Genomic DNA, 20,930 nt, shown 5'->3' with positions numbered 1-20,930 from the left:
TTCTAGGTTCCCCCTCCTCGTTCCCCTGCTCTGTTTTGAGCTTTAGTGTTAGTATCCCCTTCCCCGTTCCCCTGCTCTGTTTTGAGCTTTAGTGTTAGTATCCCCTTCCCCTTCCCCTTTTGTGGTAGTTGTCAATTCGTTGGCTCGCTAAGGACTCCATCGTTAGCCCGTGAAGATTTCATGTAGTTTCTGAAGTTTATGTGGTGCTGGTTTTGGTGTGGGGATGAAGTATTGGGTAAGATGAGAGGTGATGATCATTTTTCATCATGTGGTTAGAGCTTCTAGGTTTGAGATTGCAAGGACGGATCTTTGAATCCGTCGATTGGGTGATTTTCTTCAATATAAGTTGCCCGAATTTCACGTGATGACCTTTGGAGTCATCACACCTCAAAAATGCATCTTGTGGGAATCCCTCCAATTTGATTTGAGCAAGTTATGTCCTCCGGGCATTTTGAGTTTTGGTCTTTCAAGACTAAACTCTGTTTACCCTTGCAAAAGGGTCAGAATTCACCAAAGGAGGTGATTTTTTGGTTACTTTCATTATTGGAATCCCGGGAAGGTGTTTACGTTCAAGGACCTTGGGATTTTGTGGCTAGTAGACTTTGGGAGCTACTAGTTGAGTTGCGGCATTCTACTTTTGAAGATCGTTTTGATGTCATCTTTCAACAGGTTTCCTTACATATCAGGTCTGTTTCATCAAAACCTTTATCCCACATCCTCCTACCTGGTCTGAATATGTAATAGTTTGTTTTTATTTCATAGAGTATGTAAGAGCAAATGCAGTTCTTCTAGCTTCATTTTGCTTTGTCTTCAGTTTAGTTGTATTAGCATTAGGATGTACTTTCAATTTTAATTAATGCAAGTTTTCTCCGTCGTAAAAAAAAAAAAACCCTAAAGTGCCATAAACGGCATTGCAGTTTGAACAGTACTAGTAGTCACATTATTAGTTCACATTATAATTGACGTGATATTTACTTCCTACTGGAGAATACACTGGCAGGTGGTGTCTTCAACAAATATAATGGTAAAACTTACTAGTCTGTATTCCTCTAATAACCGCATATCGTCATATGCAAAGTTGATGTGAATTCATTACATGAAAATTTCAATTTTGATCTTTTATTACTTTAGATTGTGACACATTTGTACATCCCATAACAACCCAAGTAAACATTATTCGTAGATGGACTGACGGAGGGCGTAATACAGAAACGAGATGAAAGCATTACAATGACGAACAATTACACATTACAATTTTGATTACAGGCATTGCCATCATCTCCGTATACACTATCAAATATCCTCGTCCTCGAGACAAGGCGGGATATGTAGCTAAGACTTTCAATGTGAAATAAAAGAATTACAAGAGCATCAAAAATATATAATAAAAAGAAGAAAAACTATCAGTGAGGCTACTTTGGCTAAAACACAAACTACATTCTTCAACTTTAGTTGACCACAAAAGATACCATATTTCTTTTCTGCTATAGGCATTGATATTGGTCCAGTGGATGTCTGGATCCCGAGAGCTCAAGTCGCAATCGCCAAATAGTCAATCCCGACTGGAACATTTAATCAGCAGGCAAACCTGTACACAGCCCCACTCTTGCTCTTTCAAGGGATTCTACATGATTCAATTACTTCACTCACGGTTTTATGGGTCTCTGGCGAGATCATGTTCAATGTGAGATGAAACGTCTGGAAGTAATACAAAATGGGTGAGGTTAGATTTGTCAATTTATCATAAAAATACAAGCTAATAGCAACAGCAAATCAGCCACGGATGGTAAAATCATATAGAAAACATCAACTTACCACAAATCTCTCCAGCACAGGGACAAGAACTTTCAAGCTGCGATCCGGGAGGTAACTTGCAATAGTGTTGCGAATGCTTTTGCTGGTCATGTGCGGGACATATTTTCAGCTTTAGAAACAACAATGGGAAACATAATCGGAAAAAAAGACAAGCAAGGGGGCAAAAAAAACCTTTCTGTGGAGAGAAATGCCAGCAGCAGAGCAGCATATGCTTCTACAATCATCTTTTCAGCTTCTTTTTCTCCTTGCAAGACAACTTCCTCAGCATCCTGTAATGCAGGAAAAATGTCCATATTTGAACATGCTATTGGAGATCAAGAATGTTATCCATCAGTGAACATCTATTTTTCAATTAACTCTCTGTTTTTTTCAGGGGGCGGGGGTTAAATCGTCTGAAAACTTTCATTTCTAAATCACCGATCCTATTAGTTAAACCTATGCAAACCATAAAGGACTGATGATATGTATGTAGGTATATATATAGAACACTCATTATTGTTCTTCTCAACCACACCCTTCCCTTTATCACAAAACTCGCACTAAACCACTTAAACTAAAGAGAGAGACCAGCGAAGGGGATGAAGACTTCTGAAACTAGACTTTGTTACTCACCCAAGACTGAAGTTCTTCTTCGGCAGCCTCACCAGCTCCCCTGTTGACCGAAAAGATAGCGCACAGTAGTGGTACCACACCTGTATGAACTTCATGCAACCTTCCTGAGCAATGTAATGAAACTTCAGCAGTTGCAAGTCGTGATCTGCAAGGGACAGATTCCGGTCAGGCGGTCACTACTGAAGAAAGTGAAAGTTATAAATGCCATATATCCGCATATACAATTCAGCGTTCATAAAGTTGGGTCAGAGTTCAGTACTGATGATTTACCAACGTAACCACTCAGATCTGCACAATACACCACACATAGGTAGCAAGCCACATAGGTCTGACAAGAAGCTACAATTGGACATACTAAAGTGCAGACATCAGATACTATACGCCACACCTCCAAGAGTGCAGTACTGCATTGATCATAATTTGACGACAAATTTGCACATTTCTCACAATGCAGCACAAAAATCATGAGACCCAAATTCAGTTTTACGCAAGTTGGACAATTTTCTATTACTACTACACCACACCACATGACTTGATCTTGGTTTCTGACATAACAAAGCTGACAATATTCCTCCTCAACCAAGCTTCAGCCCAAATGGCTGCAGTAGGCTCAAAAACACAAATAGGTATACACTCCTTCAGAAGACTATTTTCTCCTTTCATCAGACAGAAGAGGGTTGAAAAGAAAAAGTGAAACTAGTTCGTTTGACACACAGATCAATCCTTGCATATGATTTTCCCCTTAACAAGTTAATTATGTAAACATATAACTAAGATGACAGTACTATTACTTTTAACTAGAGGCAAAATATGAGATGATAAGAAAAGGTCAGTAGAATTCTCTTCTGAGCAAGATAAGAAAAACACATTCCAGCATCTCTTGACAGCAAATTTTACATATATTCTAATAGCTGGGAAAGCAAAAGATAGCATTCGCGGGAAGAAGAGTGGCTAAGGGGAGGTCATTTAATAACAAATACTCCCTCCGTCCCAATTTATTTGCTACATTTCGCCATTTAGGTGTGTCCCAATTTATTTGCTACATTTGCAAATATTCCATATATAGTACATAGGTCCCATACTTTATTTACAAATTTGCCATCACTTCCTCCTTGGTTTTGTAAATATTTTCATATATAGTACATAGGTCCCACAATTTACCTATTTGCTTTTTTGTTAATTCTTGTTATGGCAATGGTCCCCACTCCCTCATTGGTCTTTGTGATAAAGCAAAAGTAGCAAACAATTTGGGACGGAGGAAGTATACCATAACAGAAAAATCCCGACAGCATTTTGACTAACCTGTTATCACCATTATTCTCCACCATATTAACCAGCAAGCCCAGAATAGTAACAAGAAAGTCCAGCTCTTGGTCATTGAGATGTATTTCTGCCTGGCTTTCAAGTTGTAGAGCTGTTCGTGAGGATGAGGTATTCTCTTTTCTCTCACCGGAGGTGTAAAGGCTGAATGAAGGAAAGTGCCTTGCTATCAAAGAAGATAGGGTTTCAAGCCCACTACAAGCAGCAATTTGCTGACACCCGACAGCATTATCATTTGTCAGGTTCATGAGCACCTGTCAAAAAAAATGTGTAGTCTATCTTAGCTTAAAACACTATCCTACAAACACGGATGGGAAACTAAAAACAGAGAAGCACATTATACACCTTCAAAGTTCAAACAACTGAAGATCTATATTGATATAATACTACAATGCTGACCATATCTGAGACAAGATGACAAAGACAAAAATTGAAACAAATTTAACAGAGCTGTATACCAAAAACCATACACCAAATAAGCACTTTAACCTGGCCTGACGAAAAGATTTCCAAAGAGCAGAAAACAACACATCATACAGACAGAAGAAGTATGTTTATCAACTTTAAGACAAAATAGGAAAAAAAAAACTTTGCAGATGCAAGTCAACAAAAGGAAGTTGCTGGTATGGCATATAGTCAAAAAGTTGAGCTGATTGCAATTTAAGCCTACTGAGTCAAGCACATTATTAAGAGGCGATAAACTGGTCAAGAAGGGGCAGAGACCCCATCGCCGCCTTGTCTGTGCAACTGGCTGCTCTGGGGAAGTCAGTTCTGAAGAAACTGAGCAACTAATCATACCTTGATAGCAGTTAGCAGACAGTCAGAAACAAGGCTGGAGTTTTCTTCGTCAATAGTAGTTGTGCACGAAGTGTCACTTGAAATATGATTTCCCTCGCTTTCTTTACCATTGCCAAAATCTTCCTGACTTAACATTGGCTGAGATGGACAGTCTCCCTGACTCAACATTGGCAGCGATAAACATTCAGCTTCCGCATCTCTAAATGCCGTCCTTCTTTTTTGTTTATGCTGCCCTTTATGTCTTCCAGAAAGTGCTTCCCACTTACAGGGTGCATAGTCATCTTCATCAAATGCAAAAGGATCTTGACTGTCCTCTAGATCCGTAAACATGTCGTCATCATAATCATATGGGCTCTTAGCAAGAGCCAGCTTTGTTTTTGAACTATGACCATTTGCAGGTGCTCCGGAATTAGTACTTTTTGAAGTAAGACTGCACGAACCAGATCCAAAGGAACTAGCTGCTTTCTCTATCAAGCAATTTCCCACTCCAAAAGTTGTGGCTCCAGAATATGATGGTAATGAATCGAGTTGAGAACTAGATGACCGCTGGGTGCTATGGGATGTACTCAAGCCTGTATCCCAAGAGTATCTTCCTGAACTACTACACTCCTGAGAAGAACGCAAGGAGGGAACCCCATAGCTATCCACTAGATTAAAGAAAAAAATGATATATAAGCCACTAAAAAGAAATTTTAGAAGCAAAATGTTGTATAAAACAAGACACCCAAGAGGATACTTATCAAACTTTTATGAGAACAACATCAAGTCACACAACTATGCTGGTTTTACATGAGCTCTTCAAATTACAGGTTATCTCTACGATCTATAGGTTTTATTAGCAAGTAAAGACAAAGTAACCCCATAGAACTAAGAGTATATAGCAATCACCTTTCTGTTCTAAACTGAAAAAAAGATCAGGATCCAACCCATTTGAATGATTTGTAGGCATATCAGGACTAGAATTGACGGAGGAAGTTCTCAGTAGCAAGAGCTCTGTAGATGAATGAAAGCACATAAACAAGCCAATATATTAGTTATTTCACCAAACTCCAATGACAAGAAATTTCCTAATCAGCCTATTGCCGAAGATACCTGAAAGAATCTTGATAAAACTGATCATGAGTTTTACAAAGGATAAAGAGGAGCCTTGACCAGCAGCCAAATTTCCTTTGAGTCCGAGTAAATGACTCTGTAATTAGGAAGTTCAAAACAAAGTGGAAAAGACTAGTAAGAAATTAACAGCTCAGTAGTCATTAGCACCTCACTCACTTTGAATTAAAAAAGCAGACAATAAGAAGATAAGTAAGCAAACAACGATGCATCTTTACCTGATTTTTCTTGCTTAAGAATGTGGCATTCTCCATAATTTTTAAGCATTTCAATAGCAAAGGAAGACATTGCAGCCTGCTATCTTTCGACTTCCTTGTTGAATCTGTAACAATTGAACCCTGGAGGCAGTTCAGATACAAAACAATTAGAAGAGGACTCGAATTGAAATATTAGATATATCAATTCAAATCAACCATCCATTATCCACACTAACTTAGCCACTAATAGGCCACGGTCCCCGAGACCCCACCCCCCTCCACCACAAGGAAGATTTATGTTTTTGAATGAGGAGCTAATTTCAAGCATATGTCCATCAGTCTCACATTACTGCTCACTTCCTCTTTTCTTCAGCAGAGTGTTAATGGACACCATGACCTCACACCTCAAAACGTATTTAACAAAGTTGCAACTTGCTTACTTAAAATGAGTAAGGAAATCCAGATATAAGGCATAAGTCATAGCAAACTAATTAACTTTCAACAAATTCATATATCAATAGGATGGACAAAGACCTAAAAGAATACAACCCAGCTATATCCCAGAAATTCCCTAACATATACAGATCACCCAGCTACAGTAGCTGCAAGTGTACTCATATCAGACACTGGTACGTGTCAAAAAGCCCAATTTGGATATTATATGAATATTCTACATGATATTTACCTAAATGACATGTCAAAGTGTTCATACCCATGTAGGAGTATCGAAATCCGACACAGGTACTTGAGAAAAGTGAAGAGTCTGAGTAACATAGCATGCAACATAACAAAAAAAAAAAAAAAAACCTAACTCAGAGCACTGCAGCTTACTGACGAGTTTAACAAGACTGTTTCATATACAAACTTTTCAATTTGCACAACTTTTAGAAGTAATAAATCTCAAAATTTAGGCATTAGCTTCTAACTGCATACCAGAACATATAATTCATAAAAGCAAACATACAAGCTCACACCTCCAAAGTGGAATGAAAATTCATTGCAAGCTCAAATACTGCATTAAGTCCCCCTAGCTCTCGTAGTTTTTCCTTAAAGTTGCCACCGGTTTTTCTTACTGCGCCAGAGGTATCTGAGATTTACAGAAAAGAAATGAAGCTATCTCAAGTGAACAAAAAAAAAAAATCTAATCAAATAGGACTTGGAGAAGTCCCTACACCATATGCTGAAATTAAAATGCCTTGGTGTATCCAATCAAAGTTCAATTCTCAACACATGAAAATTCAATATTAACATCTTCAATAGTAATTAAAGAATAAGTCTGTCTACCTTCCATAGAAATTGTTGACAAGCAAGCCTTTTCCATAGTCAATAAAGATATCCAATTTGGGTTCAACTCCGTCCTTGACAAGTCATCACTCTCCACGTTACTAGCTTTCAAGTCCTTGCAACTTACAAGAGTCTCCAGAACCTTCTGGATTATCGTAGTGGAGTTTGAATCTACCCTATTTGTCATATCGTGCGAGAGAAGCATATCCTTCCGCAGCGCAAGAAGTTTCTGGCTGATGCTCGGTGCTTTGTCTGGGCCAGTTTCAGCAACTACTGGTTTCAACAACTTCAGCAGAAACCGAATGGATGGTGATGAATCCAAGAGATAATTGTCCTGGCCCTGAAATAACAAAATTGAAATTGAAACACTAGGATAACAATAGCTTGAAAACATGTGGAAATATCATCAGGTACCCTATTTCCATCAATATAACAATACTGCAATATAAGGCATAAAATTATTAGATATGAAGTTCACAAAGCAACTGGATATCAAGTATAAGACTGGCAGCTAAGAAACATTGAAAACAAGACCAGGCTAGAGTTCTAAGTCACCTACCCCTCAACTATCAAAACATCATACGCAAAGCATGAAAAAGGACGCATGACTTAGTAATTAGTATTATCATTCAACTTAATCTTCTGCAAATTCCATGAAGTATATACCATCTACATAGGCTTGATCAATGTAATATCACCTCAGTCTCATGAATAATAAATTCCATTTAGGTAAGTCCTTTCATGGAAATGAACATCTACACTCCTAATCTGGTGCAACAGGAACTTTAAGATGCAAGTTACGAAGAATGCAAGTAAACAACACAAAAAAGACTTGTAAATCGACTGCGTTACTGAGAAGAAAATACTTACATCACTTGTTAAAATATAAAACAGAGTTGCAGCAGCCAAATTGCTCGGTGAATCGTCAAGTCTCAAATCCAATATGGCATCAACAATTTTCCTTGCCATGCTGAAATAACATAACGACAAAAAAGAACATACATATCACAAACCATGACAGAAAGTCTGTTGAAAAGAAGGTGAGAATATGTCATGAATGATAAATAAATCTTGAAGATTGATTTTATGGACTAAGAACTGGCAAATATACAGAAAAATACACCTAAAGAGACATCAAACCACCTTTGTCCAGATAATCAACAGGCTTCTTCGGTAAAAAATTAAGAGCATGTTATTGAGTCTGTGCATTTTCACGTAGGAAGGAGCATGAGACACTTCTTAGTAATGCATCTTCCCTACCATTCAATTGTTATTCTTCATTGCTTTTCATTACCACATAACAGTACCTACAACCTACAGGTATGGGTACGCATAGTACAGAGAGAAACGTATACATTGTACAGGGAAATAATTAGCACAAACATCTACACAACATGATGTAATATTACATAAAAATACAACACGAATTAACCTTGCTTTAATTTATGACCGCATACCAAATGAGCCATAAGTTCAACCATGCTATATTGCTATTGCACTAGGTTTATACCTCAAGCACATGATCCAATAATGTTAAAGGGGTTGTGTAGATTTAAGTATTTCCAGAAAGAAAATTCTGAAGTTCATATATTTTGTGGTGCGTCAGGATAGTTATCATGTAACTCACAAACTTTACTTGTCAAACTAGATATTCCTTCCATCCCAACTTATTTTTTCCTCTAGGCTTTGCATAAAAATTAAGGAAAATAGAATGGTGGTCATTGGCATTTTAAAAGTAGAAGAGAGAGATTTTAGAGTACATAGAGAAAATGTACTAAGAGTAAGTGTTGGAATTATGAGAGAGAAAATGATATGATGGAGAGAGAAGATAGGGCCGAAATGCAAATGCAATGTTGTCTTTCTCCAATTTCAGTGACAAAGAACATTATTTTGAAGCGGAACACTGAAGAATAAAAAGCATCACATATCACCGAGTATGATAGGCTAAATCTACTAATCATCATCATGAATTAATAACGCCTAATCAAACAAACTGACTTTCACAAAACGGTGTCAAAAAATTTATATTCAAGCTCCATAGTGTTTCAGTCTAGCATTCAATACACAATTTCCATAATTAAAGGCTCCTCAGTCCTCACATGAGGCAAGGCTGAACCACGGGCCAATCTTTGCACAAATGCATAGGGAAAAATTTTTTCCAAGAGTTCTATTATTTCTTCAATTCATGAATAAAAACTCTCTTAGAATAAAACACCAGATATCCAAAATCCACAACACTCACAGGCGAATATGTGTACTGGATATAGATCCAAACACTCCAAGGAGGGTGTTCACCTCAAGGTGCTTTAAGCACACTCCAGGCCCCTATTCAAATAGTTTCCCTTTAGAGTTATTTAGAAATGAAAAGAAAATCATGAAATGATGGAATTTCTATGTGGCTGGATAACCAAACTATGGATGTCCTTAATTAGGCAATGGACTGAAACTCTAAATTATTATATTTGCCGTGATTTTGAAGCAATAGGGGTTTTTTGATCTCTAAAAGTTAATTCCATGATTTTCTTTTTAGAACATTTATATGATGACAATAGATGCATGACTCATAATAATTTAGAGTTTCAGTCCATTGCCCAATTAAGGACAACCTGCAATTTGGTTATCCAGCCACATAGAAAACAAAAAGGCAGGAAATGCAAGGCGTAACTTTTAGAGAGTCCCATCTATATATATGGATCTCTTTCAACTCACATAACACCTTCACGAGAGAAGGAGGTTGGGAGGCTTGAATATTCAATAAAGAGAAGGGCTGCATGGTGATAGGTAGAAGTTAAGATGTAAATATGTAATTACAAGTTTGTTAAGTGTTACCACATGTATTGTTGGTTGTACATTAAACTTCACACTCAGAAATAGTCATTCTACAGCCAGAAATCAACACTCCCTACTTAGAGTGTGATATGTGGAACTTATTTTTTAAAGAAAAAGTTCAAATAAGTTCCAATGCATCCAATTCAAAACTACAATAAATTCAAACTAGTTCTGCATTGTAATAAGTCAACTTCAGTTCATAGAACACAAAAATGGATCTTCAGTTGGAAACTTTCAACTCTAGATTATAAAGGATTTCAGAAATCGTCTAGCAAAAATGTTATCTACTTATTATGAATTGTTGTCACGCAAAAAGACAGAACGAAATGTTTCTATTTTAGAAATTAACATAAACAACTTAGCACATTTGTTTGTGGAGGATAAAACTGCAGCATAAGCACTATGACAATACAGTAGTAAATATATGTGTAATTAAGTAAATTAGACATACTAAGGGTGTGTTCTCTTAACCTTAACAAAATAAGTTCCTACGTTCAAATAAGTTTAGATTTGTTCTAGATAAGTTCAGACAAGTTTCAATTAGTTCTAATAAGTTTAGATATGTTCTAGACAAGTTCCAATAAGTTCTCAAGTTCTTATAAGTTCACTCCTAATAAGTTCGCAAAAAATTAGGTGAAGCGAAATAACTTAGCATACACATTTGTTTGTGGAAGATATAGCTGCATCTGAATCACTATGACAGTCTGGTAGCAAGTATATGTGTAATTAAAGTGAACTAGACAAACTAAGGGTGCGCTCTCTTAACCTTAACAGAGTAAGTTCTAAGTTCAGATAAGTTTAGATATGCTCTAGATAAGTTCAAACAAGTTCCAATTAATTCTAATAAGTTCTTATAAGTTCACTTCTCATAAGTTCGCGAAACATAAGATGAAGCTAAATAGAAAACACACCCTAAGCCCTAAGGAGTCAAGGGTATCCAAATTAAGCTCTCAAATTGTATTCAAGTCAAAGTAGCAAGCTCAATTTGTATTCACTCCATGTTCTAGTAGACTTACATTTGCTCTAGTTGCATTATTGCTAACACTATAGAAGCTCCAAATTCATAATTTCTATCAAGTGAATTAGACAAACTAAAGTTCAAATAAGTTTAGATATGTCCATACAAGTTCCAATTACTCTAATTGCATTATTGCTAACACTATAGAAGCTCGAAAATCATATTCTGTATTATAAAAACAACAAAAAAAACATATAGAAAAATTAAAAAGAAGAAGAAATTACCCCTGAGATTTAAGGAGGCGACGTTGGTGAGAAGAAGCAGAAAGATTCAACAAAGACAATAAACTCGCCCGACGAACCCTAACCCCTTGCCCTCTTCTCAATCCATCCAATGCAAAATCCACCTCATCCATACATTCCATCATCTCTCCATACTCTTGCGTTTCCATTAACGACGTCGTTTTCGGCATCGACAACGATACTTCTTCCTTCTCTCTTTCTCTCTCTAACCTCCTCACTTTCTCTCTCCTCCCACAACCCTTCTTCTTCTTCTTCAACAACTGCAACCCCGAGTTTCTACTATCATTATTGTTGTTGTTGTTGTTTTCGGAATCTGAGTTAACCCAGCGAGTTGAATCTTGGGATGAGAAGGTAAAATTCCCAATTTCTTGAGGACTTTCCTGGAATTGCGAAAAAGATAGAGAATACGAAGTTGATGTTGTTGTTGTTGTTGTTTCTCTGAAAGTAAAAGGATCATCATCTTCTTCTTCTTCCATAGCTAATACGTCGTCGTCTAGTGATGTTTCTGATAAAGTTCTCCCGATCTTTCGCCGACCATATGTTCTCACGATCATCTTTCTAAATATCTCTCAACAACGACAAGAATTTCTTCAATCTTCAATTTCATTCGGAAAATTTCAATTTTTTTTGAATTTGAATTTCAACGGCTCACTAATTTTATTTTATTTTTGGAGATTTTCTGGGTTTCAGATGAGAGAGAAAGCTTGAATGAAAGTAAGATCTTCAAGCTCGAATTAGAACTAGAAGTCAGACGAGAGGAGAGAGAAAGAATGGATTTCTTTTGTTTGTGATTTTTTTTTTTAACGTTTGGGTGAAATTGAAAATAGGTTTTAATTTTCCGATTTTGCCCTTGAAATGATTGTGTATTTACATGGTTTTGTTGGGAGTATTATGTTTAGAGGTAGGGGTAGTTGAGGTAATTTACAAGGGTTGGATGATAAATACGTTGACGTTGGAGAAATGGATTTGATTCTAACCGTAGGATTTAGGGCGTAATTCAATTTTCCCCTTTTCATTTCACGGAGTATCATATAGTCTGTAGAGTGAGTTGCAAGCATACATGAGCTCATTTTTAAAGGCATTATTGAGAACAACCCTAATTATACGAAAATTTTTAATAAGTTAATCTTTGTGCATTTTTCTTAAAATAAGTTAATATTTCGATTAATTTTATTTTTTTTTTACTTTTGCTATAAATGAGTTAATTCACAATGTCATCCTATTAAAATATGACACATAATATAATTTCAAAGTCATTAATTCGTTTACAGTAGAAGTAGATCCAAAGTTTAACTTATTTTAAGATAATCAAAAGAATGATTTATTTTGAGAAGATCAATCAAAGTTTAGCTTATTAAAAACAAATTTTCCTAAATCATATTGATTTTTACCCGCTTCTAAAATAGTGACTTCAAACTTCGATAATTTTAGATAAGTTATATATAAAACAAGTGAATTCAAATTAGTTTGGTAAAAAATAAGGTGAAAACGTGCCTTTATAATTGAAACTTCTATTATATAAAAAGGCAAAATTGACATCAACACCCTTAACTATAGTTTGGGTGCACCATTATCACCAACTATGACTAGTAGCCGAAACACCACCAACTACAGGATAGGGTACAGTCTGTACCACCAACTACGGGTGGGGTACAATATGCTAGTATTTACCATAAAAATCCACCGTCTTCGACAACTTATTAGGCTTCCGACTTCATTCATGGTACGGAATGCACCTCACCTCATAGTTGGTGGTGTTTAGGCTACTAGTCGTAGACTCGTAGTTGGTGATGTTGGGTGTACCCGAACTATAATTCATATTGTTGGGACTAATCTTGCCAAATTGAGTCCAACTTATAAAGCCTATTTCTTGAAAGAGTAGTTCGTATTGTGTCGGACTCGTCCGACACAATCAGTCCGTCGGACCACTTCACTTGAGTTTCAGGTAGTCTTCATTTTTTTTCAGTTAGTCTTAATTTTTTTCAGTTAGTCCATTATTTCTTTCAATTGGCCCATTATTTCTTTCAGTTGGTCCATTTTTTGTTTCAGTTGGTCCATTATTTGTTTCAGTTGGTATACATATTACGAAATAAAGTCCAACTAAAACAAACAAAGTCCAACTGAAACAAAACAAAGTCCAACTGAAAATGAAAAATAGGAAAAGAATGAAAGTAAGTTACCTTTAAATGAAAGTAACTTACTCTAAATGAAAGTAACTTACCATATCAAGTATCTTGGATTGGTATTGCAGGTTTTCTTCTTGTTGTTCGAATGTAGGCCCAACCCAAATTCTGGCTCATCACTTTCTTGGATATAGAAGGAACCCAGCACAACAGCTTGAGAAGTAGGAACGATCTGAAGGCAGAGAGGTAAATTTTTCCAATGAATAATGACGAACTTCAATCATCAAATTTGAATTTTCATGAGACTACTATATATATGCAACGGAAATCACCTACATATGCAACAAGTATGCTATATTCATGATGAGCAGTCACGGTATTACCTGCCGGTAGATCTGTCCAACAGGTCAGATAGACGAGTTTAGGGTTCGGTAAAATGGTCGTCCGACCAAATGTATTGTGTCAGACGGTCTGACACAATACTTTCACTTCTTGAAAATGAGGGAAGCAAAGGAAAAACTCACTTTTAGAAACGGTAGTTGTCAGTATTTAACACATGTCATCTTGAACTCCTAATAAACTATAAGAAGTTAAGTACTACTTCTATATCCTAAGTCCTAACATGCACGGGTACTTGAACAAAGTTATCTTTTACTCCCTCCGTCCCATAATATAGTGCCTATTTCATTTTTAGTGTTCAAACTTTAAAATCTTTGACCGAATATTCTCATTTGTATATATAAAAACATATTCATGTAGGATCTTGTTAGATTCGTCTCAATGTGTAGTTTCATAATATCAACTTTTTATATTTTTTTATTAATAAGGAATTGAAGATATAAAGGTCAAAGTTACGTTTTGGAGACCGTGAAAAAAGAAACAAGCACTATATTATGGGACGGAGGGAGTAATTTACATCTTTTGGTCATCCTGCTGAGATTAGCGATCCAAAGTATTACAAAGAAGATTTCGGTTGAGATTGATAGTCTCCAGGTGATAAACTCTATAAACAGGAAGCAAATTGATGGCTTGTTTGTGGGAATTATTGTTAGGGAGATGTGGTCACTTGTTAATTCTTTTGATAATGTGCGTTTTTGTCATGTTTTTAGAGAAGCGAATTTAGGAGCTCATATTATTAGGCAGGGTGTTTATAAGTATCCGGTCCATTCCGATTTTTCGGATATTCAATCACTATATAGAAGTGAGTTCATATGAGAATGCATACTTACATGAGAAATGAGAATGAATTTTACGTGTTATAACTCTAATGAAAAAGTGATGTAACTCCAAAAAAAAATGTTAGAATAAAAATTTCAAAAAAAAAAATTCTTTTGGGCTCAAATTTTTTTAATGGGATATAACTCTAATGAACAAGTGATGTAACTCTAATCCAATCGTGTGGTTGAGATTCATTCTCACTTCTCATGTAAGGAGCATTCTCATGTGATCTTGCCCCTATATATAATGCTCTTTACATAAGAAATGAGATTGAATCTCAACCACACGATTGGATTAGAGTTACAACACTTGTTCATTAGAGTTATATCCCTGAAAAAAATTCAAGCCCAAAAAAAAAAAAATTTGAAATATTTTTTCTAATTTTTGTTTTTTTTGGAGTCACATCACTTTTTCATTAGAGTTATAGCGTGTAAAATCCATTCTCATTTCTCATGTAAGTATGCACTCTCATATGAACTAACTTTTATATATATATATATATATATATATATATATATATATATATATATATATATATATATATATATATATATATATACTCCCTTTGTCCCTAAAAGCATGCACCATCTCTATTTTCAGAGCCAAAATTTGAAAACTTACAGTGCACTATTTTCCATATATTGGAAAAAAAACATAATTATGAGGAATCTTATTAGGTTTCCCTCAATGTATATTTTCACAAAATATACTTTTTATAATTTGTGTTAATACATTAGAGATATAGTGATCGAAGATGCTTCTTGAAAATCGTAAAAGGTCAAGTAATGGAGCACATATATCATATGTTATGGGATGAATGGAGTATTTTTTTTATATCTTTTTGTCAAACTCACTTGCAAATTGCAATGTAATAGTCAAAATAAAAAAATTGACCATATTTAATGATTATTGGATAAAAAAAATTATTTTGATACAAAACTTAGTTGTATACATTTTGATAAGTAATTTTAAAGGAAAAAAGAATTTTAATATATGAATTTTGTCTTCAGGGAGAATTAAAGACACGCATTCTACCCAAGGCAATGTTCATTATTGATTTTGTAAATTATTATCGTCATTACCTAGGGCTGCTAATCGAGTTGAGCAACTCGCAAAGAACCCGAACTCGACTTGATCAAAGCTCGACTTGAGTTAGCTCGAGCTCGCTCAATTGAGCTTGAAACTCGATAACCTTGCACACAACTCAATTGTTTTCAATTAATTTCTCTTTGAAATAATTGATGAAATACATTGACACTCAATAAAAATTAATTGATCTAGTATAAAAGGAAAAAAACAGTAAAGAAATAGTAATCAAATGCCTATAATTCCAGTTGAACCGAACTGCTCATGAGCAACTCGACTCGAAACTTAACGAGCACGAGTTGAGCAACCCTCTGCTTGTGATCTACTCGCTTGATTAGCATCTCTATGACATTACCTATCTGATGCATTCATCTCCAGTTACCTAGAATGTACACATTTGATACTTTCATCTCCAATAATAGTATATTCAAAGTAATATCGATTGGAATTGATTCACATTTAAACAAAATCATGCTAGAATTTGTAAAAGGTTCAAAAGACTATTATGAGATATCTAATATCAACTAGTTCAAACACATGCAAGTAAAAAGTTCAGTTATAAATTTTGTGTAAGACTGTGTTAATATAATAACTCTATTAAAGTCCATCTCACTTTGTGCTTTAAAATGGTTGCTTTATATGTTGAAAAAATCACTTTGTAGCTTAAAAACTAATTTTTAAGTCCGTTTTATATTCCGGGTAATTATAATTTTTATTTATTAATATGTGAATTTAAAATTATAACACCAAACATTACTTGGTTTACTAGTTAAAACTTTAGTGCATAAGCTCGAAGTCGTGGGATCAAATCTTATACTGTATATTTTCTAATTTTTTTATTATAAGTGGACTTGATTCACATTCAAACAACTAGGTTGGAAATTGTAAAATTTTTTAAAGACATTTATACTATATTTAATAACAATTAGGTTAGAAATTGTAAAAAGTTAAAAAAAAAAAAAAATAATACTTAATTTATCTAAATGTTACATGTGGTCGCCAACTTCAATCTTCTATTCTCTTTATCCCAAAAATATCAAATAATATTTTTACGTTAGCTTTTGACACACTATTATGGAAAAGTAAAAAAGTAAAAAGAAAATAGAGGAGTAAATTAGCACAATTTTTTTTTTTATAACGGAAAATTTTTATTCACGAAAAGTCATACAACAACTACAATAATTGAAACCATAAAACAATGTTGATCAAAATTCAAACACACATTATAGCATACAAAAACTCACTATATCATTCAGACACACACTATATCATGCAGAAATTCACTATATCATTCAAATATACACTATACCAAACAGAATCTCACTATATCATTCAAACACATACTATATCAAACGGAAACTCACTATATCATTCAGACACTCACTATATCATGTAAAAATTAAATCATTCTATACGTTAGAACATGTTTCGTGATATATATATATATATATATATATATATATATATATACACTACACAACTTAGATCTTCCCGTATGTTAAAATATTTTGATCAATTCCTCCATTATATTGCATATAATTTCACATTATATTTTCCGTTAGTATAATATATTATATTGTATATAAGTTCACTATATCTCTGTAAAACTGACTATATGAAGTTAGTATCTTACCTACCCGATGCTGCGATGCACACTACACCGAGTTCATTTGAATTTTTTTATTATCTTTGTGTCGAACAGAATTTTTGTAGGAATCCTTTCAAGATAAAAGGCCTTTTTGGGCCTTTTCTCCTCGTGAGCTTATTCCCTTCAAATAGGCCTTTAAAGACTTTAGTTCAAAAGCACACACTTGCGAAAATATCATGATTAAGACATACTAGTACAAAGGCAAAACAAAAGATAAGCACAACTACTTGAAGACTATAAGTTGAATAGTTTCACTGTAAGTTACCATAACACTTACAATCACATCCACTTCAAACAAGTGAACAACCCTAGCTGAAAGCTGAAAACTTAAAAAAATGCCATGCAAATATACTCCTACAACATAAGAAAAATACAAATTAGATTTTCAGATCAGGGGCATCAACACTACCCTTGTTAATTAGCACCGTAACCAAGCACATAAGTAGCATCTACAACTCCTCGCCCCGACGCACCCCTTCGTGAACCTTTCCCTTCACCTTCTCCTTAGCCATCTCGGCTGTATCCTTCGCCTCTTCAGCTTTGAAACCCACTGTCTCCTTCGCCTCCTCAGCCTTTTGGGCTATCTTGTCCTTAGTCTCCCTGCCTCTTTGCTCCACCGCTTCTGCTTGTTCTTGAGCCTTGTTTTTCGCCCTCTTTGATGCATCCCCCGCATTCTGTCGAACCTTTTCCTTCACTTCTTGAGCCTTCTCGGCTGCTGCATCTTTCATCATCGATGCCTTGTTAGCTAACTCATCCGCAGTCTCATACACACTCTCCTTGGCTCGTTGGGCTGCCTCGCTTGCTTTCTTTGTAGCATCGATAGTGTTGTCTCGAACCCTTTCCCCAACTTCTTGGGCCTTTTCGACAGTAGCATCCTTGATGGAGGCGGCTTTGTTAGCTGCTTCTTTAGCACCTTGATATCCCCTTTCCCCGACTTCTTGGGCCTTTTCGACAGTAGCATCCTTAATGGAGGAGGCCTTGTTAGCAGCTTCTTTAGCACCTTGATACCCCCTTTCCTTGGCTTCTTGAGCCTTGTCGACGGTAGCATCCTTGATGGAGGAGGCCTTGTTAGCAGCTTCTTTAGCACCTTGATATCCCTTTTCCTTTGCTTCTTCAGCCTTATCGACAGTAGCATCCTTGATGGAGGAGGCCTTATTAGCAGCTTCTTTAGCACCTTGATATGCCTTCTCCTTTGCTTCTTGGGCCTTCTTGATAGTTGCATCCTTGGCATCTGATGCCTTGGTGGCAGCCTCGTTCGCAGCTTCGTATGCCATGTCCTTTCCTTGTTGACACTTCCCCTTCGCCTTGTCGCAGGCTTCATATGACTTCGAGTTTGCGTCTGTAGCAGCATCAGATAAATGCTGCTCTCCCGTCTCTGCACACCATAATGTACAGTTACACACAAATAACACAATACATCAATATCATATTCTTAGTTAACACTTGTACACGCGGCTTACACCTCCTTCGAAATCCGCAGTTCAAACAAATAATCTAAACTTCAAATCCAAATACATGGTTCAAAGAGTGATAATAAATCAGAACCACAGGTCCACAACGATAATTGTTGTTTTTCGTCCTGCATAATCTCTCTCACTGGATGTACAAAAATTACACAAATTATTAAAAGAGACGGTCTAATTTTAATATAAAAGTAGACCTAGTAACTAAATGGATTAAACTAGTGACCAAAATAAATTAACCTAATAACTATTGGGCTTCAATATTGGGCTTAGCATTGCCTAATTTTAATTTAAAAGTAGGCGGTCTCTTACAAGACAAACTCCAAAAATTATTAGAGGTGAAAACATTATACTCTGAGCCTAAACCACAATTTATCCTGTTTTATTTGCTTTTTATCAGTAATTTGATGCATAGTCTCCCCGTCACATACTTGTCTATTTTGATCAATTTGTATATACCACTACTAGATGACAAGAATATTTTAGGCCAGAGACTGACTAAATGTGGTAAGGCGTGTTTTATTTATCAGTTATCATCTAGGTTGCACAGAGACAGACAGAGCGATACGTACCAAGATTCGGGTACGGGGCTGGAAAAGACAAGAGTTTGAAATTTTAAGAATGGGTAAGGGTACCATAGTCTGGCATAGAGGATACATATTGTATCGAGTAAGATTCGGGTACAAGGCTGGAAAAAATAAGATTTTGAAATTTTAAGAATGGGTAAGGGTACAATAGAGGATACATATTGTATCAAGTACGAATACGAATATGTGACTTCTTTTTAAAAGAAGTAACCGTGCTACAGATTATCACTACATCAGTTATATCTCCAAAAAAGATCATTAGATTGACATTTTATAGTAGTCAAACTGAAAGTAGGCCATAATTTTCAAGAAAACTATCCCAAAATGTTGTACGGTGATGGTCAACAATGGGAAGTACTACATCTTTGCTCGAAACTTTCGGAGATTGATAGATCTACCCACAGGCCACAAGCAGGCAAGTATCCACAACAAGTTTGAATTCCAGCAAGCTAATTTCTAATGTACCCACTAAAATAACAATGAGTTGAATTCCCCTTACCACTAACGTCTTTTCTAATAGGTAAACTAAATTTTTTGGTCAATCAAACAAGTCATCGACCACAACTGATAAATTTGTAGGATACGAAAACATAATAGTGCAGGATCAACCCAATCAAAAACTTAGACTGATAATTAAGACTCCAATCATAAATCTATACTCTATCACACGCCCTCACACAAGATGGTCTTTGGACTAAAGGCCTTGAAATGTGAATACGGCACATGCTGCCCTCGTACCTAGTGCGAAATATTCCAGTGAGAAAAGAAGGGTGAACTTAAACTTTTGATTGAGGCCCCACGAATTCTATCAATACATACTCTTTGAACATATAGTAGTGTCATATTTCGTTATTTCAACACTATTTGCTCCGTACTTCCTGTAACATTTGCCTTTTTAACGGGTAAATTAAAATATTCAAATGTTGCATCTAGTATAACCCACTAAAGTGAAATAAATCATGCATTGTCAAACAGTTAGTTAAATTGAGTAAAATTTCGAATAACTAAAACTGCTACTACCCAATCCTTCTTAGATTTGATATTGTACTTATACTCACTAAAAAAAGTTTGCACCAAAACATACCCATGATAACTTGCTGAATATGATCATTTTTATCATCAATCACACCAACTCCAGAAGACCGCTGTTGTTGCTCACCATGCTTCAATCCAAGGCTACCTTGAATCTTCTCCTTAGCCCATTCAGTCCACGACCCATCTGCCTCCTCTGCCGCCGCCTCCGTCGTTCCTTCAGAATCTCCTTGCCTTTGGTCCGTCACCGCTCTTCCCGCTCCGGATGCTATCGAGTAATTACACTCGACTATCATCATTGTTGCCGCTAACACCACCACTACTACCACCACATGCACCACTATTGCGCTTAATCGCCGAGAAGGCGCCATTATTAAAGTAAGAAAACTGAGTTTAGAGTACAATAAAAATGGTGTATGTTTTTTGGTATGAAACTAAACTGTAAAATTAATGGGTGGTTGTATACTTGTATTGTAGGTTTGTAGTTATCAAGTATGGAATGTTTGTTAGAAGATTTGAGTAAGTTTGTGACTTGTGAATTGTGATGA

At 35.7% G+C, this 20,930-nt stretch overlaps 2 protein-coding genes across 2 annotated transcripts; both read right to left on the bottom strand.

Annotated features, from left to right (window-relative positions):
• Positions 1-1,201: 1,201 nt before the first annotated feature.
• On the bottom strand, positions 1,202-11,997 carry LOC104900745 (hypothetical protein). The gene is made up of 13 exons (XM_010688250.4): positions 11,208-11,997; positions 8,007-8,106; positions 7,137-7,476; positions 6,827-6,939; positions 5,874-5,993; positions 5,638-5,734; positions 5,434-5,538; positions 4,546-5,192; positions 3,730-4,001; positions 2,428-2,572; positions 1,987-2,084; positions 1,816-1,897; positions 1,202-1,698 (listed from the first exon to the last, which is right to left on the bottom strand). The coding sequence occupies exons 1-13, from the start codon at positions 11,777-11,779 to the stop codon at positions 1,615-1,617; spliced, it is 2,775 nt and encodes a 924-aa protein (XP_010686552.1). The 5' UTR covers positions 11,780-11,997; the 3' UTR covers positions 1,202-1,614.
• A 5,527-nt stretch (positions 11,998-17,524) lies between these two features.
• LOC104900743 (late embryogenesis abundant protein At3g53040) lies at positions 17,525-20,930 on the bottom strand. Its single transcript, XM_010688248.4, has 2 exons — positions 20,435-20,930; positions 17,525-18,675 (listed from the first exon to the last, which is right to left on the bottom strand). The coding sequence occupies exons 1-2, from the start codon at positions 20,751-20,753 to the stop codon at positions 17,750-17,752; spliced, it is 1,245 nt and encodes a 414-aa protein (XP_010686550.1). The 5' UTR covers positions 20,754-20,930; the 3' UTR covers positions 17,525-17,749.

The sequence above is a fragment of the Beta vulgaris genome, chromosome 8 (assembly GCF_026745355.1).
Source record: "Beta vulgaris subsp. vulgaris cultivar EL10 chromosome 8, EL10.2, whole genome shotgun sequence".
Taxonomy (NCBI): domain Eukaryota; kingdom Viridiplantae; phylum Streptophyta; class Magnoliopsida; order Caryophyllales; family Amaranthaceae; genus Beta; species Beta vulgaris.
This window is presented reverse-complemented; position numbering and strand designations above follow the sequence as displayed.

What these genes read in the sequence shown, in the direction of transcription:
- LOC104900745 (XM_010688250.4), bottom strand. Translation starts at nt 11,779, where the DNA reads ATGATCGTGAGAACATATGGTCGGCGAAAGATCGGGAGAACTTTATCA. An exon ending in TCTTAAGCAAGAAAAATCAG is followed by an intron (nt 5,735 to 5,873) that starts GTAAAGATGCAT and finishes TCCTAATTACAG; the next exon opens with AGTCATTTACTCGGACTCAA. An exon ending in TTTCAGTTTAGAACAGAAAG is followed by an intron (nt 5,193 to 5,433) that starts GTGATTGCTATA and finishes TCTTTAATCTAG; the next exon opens with TGGATAGCTATGGGGTTCCC.
- LOC104900743 (XM_010688248.4), bottom strand. Translation starts at nt 20,753, where the DNA reads ATGGCGCCTTCTCGGCGATTAAGCGCAATAGTGGTGCATGTGGTGGTA. An exon ending in TATTCAGCAAGTTATCATGG is followed by an intron (nt 18,676 to 20,434) that starts GTATGTTTTGGT and finishes TATGGTGTGCAG; the next exon opens with AGACGGGAGAGCAGCATTTA.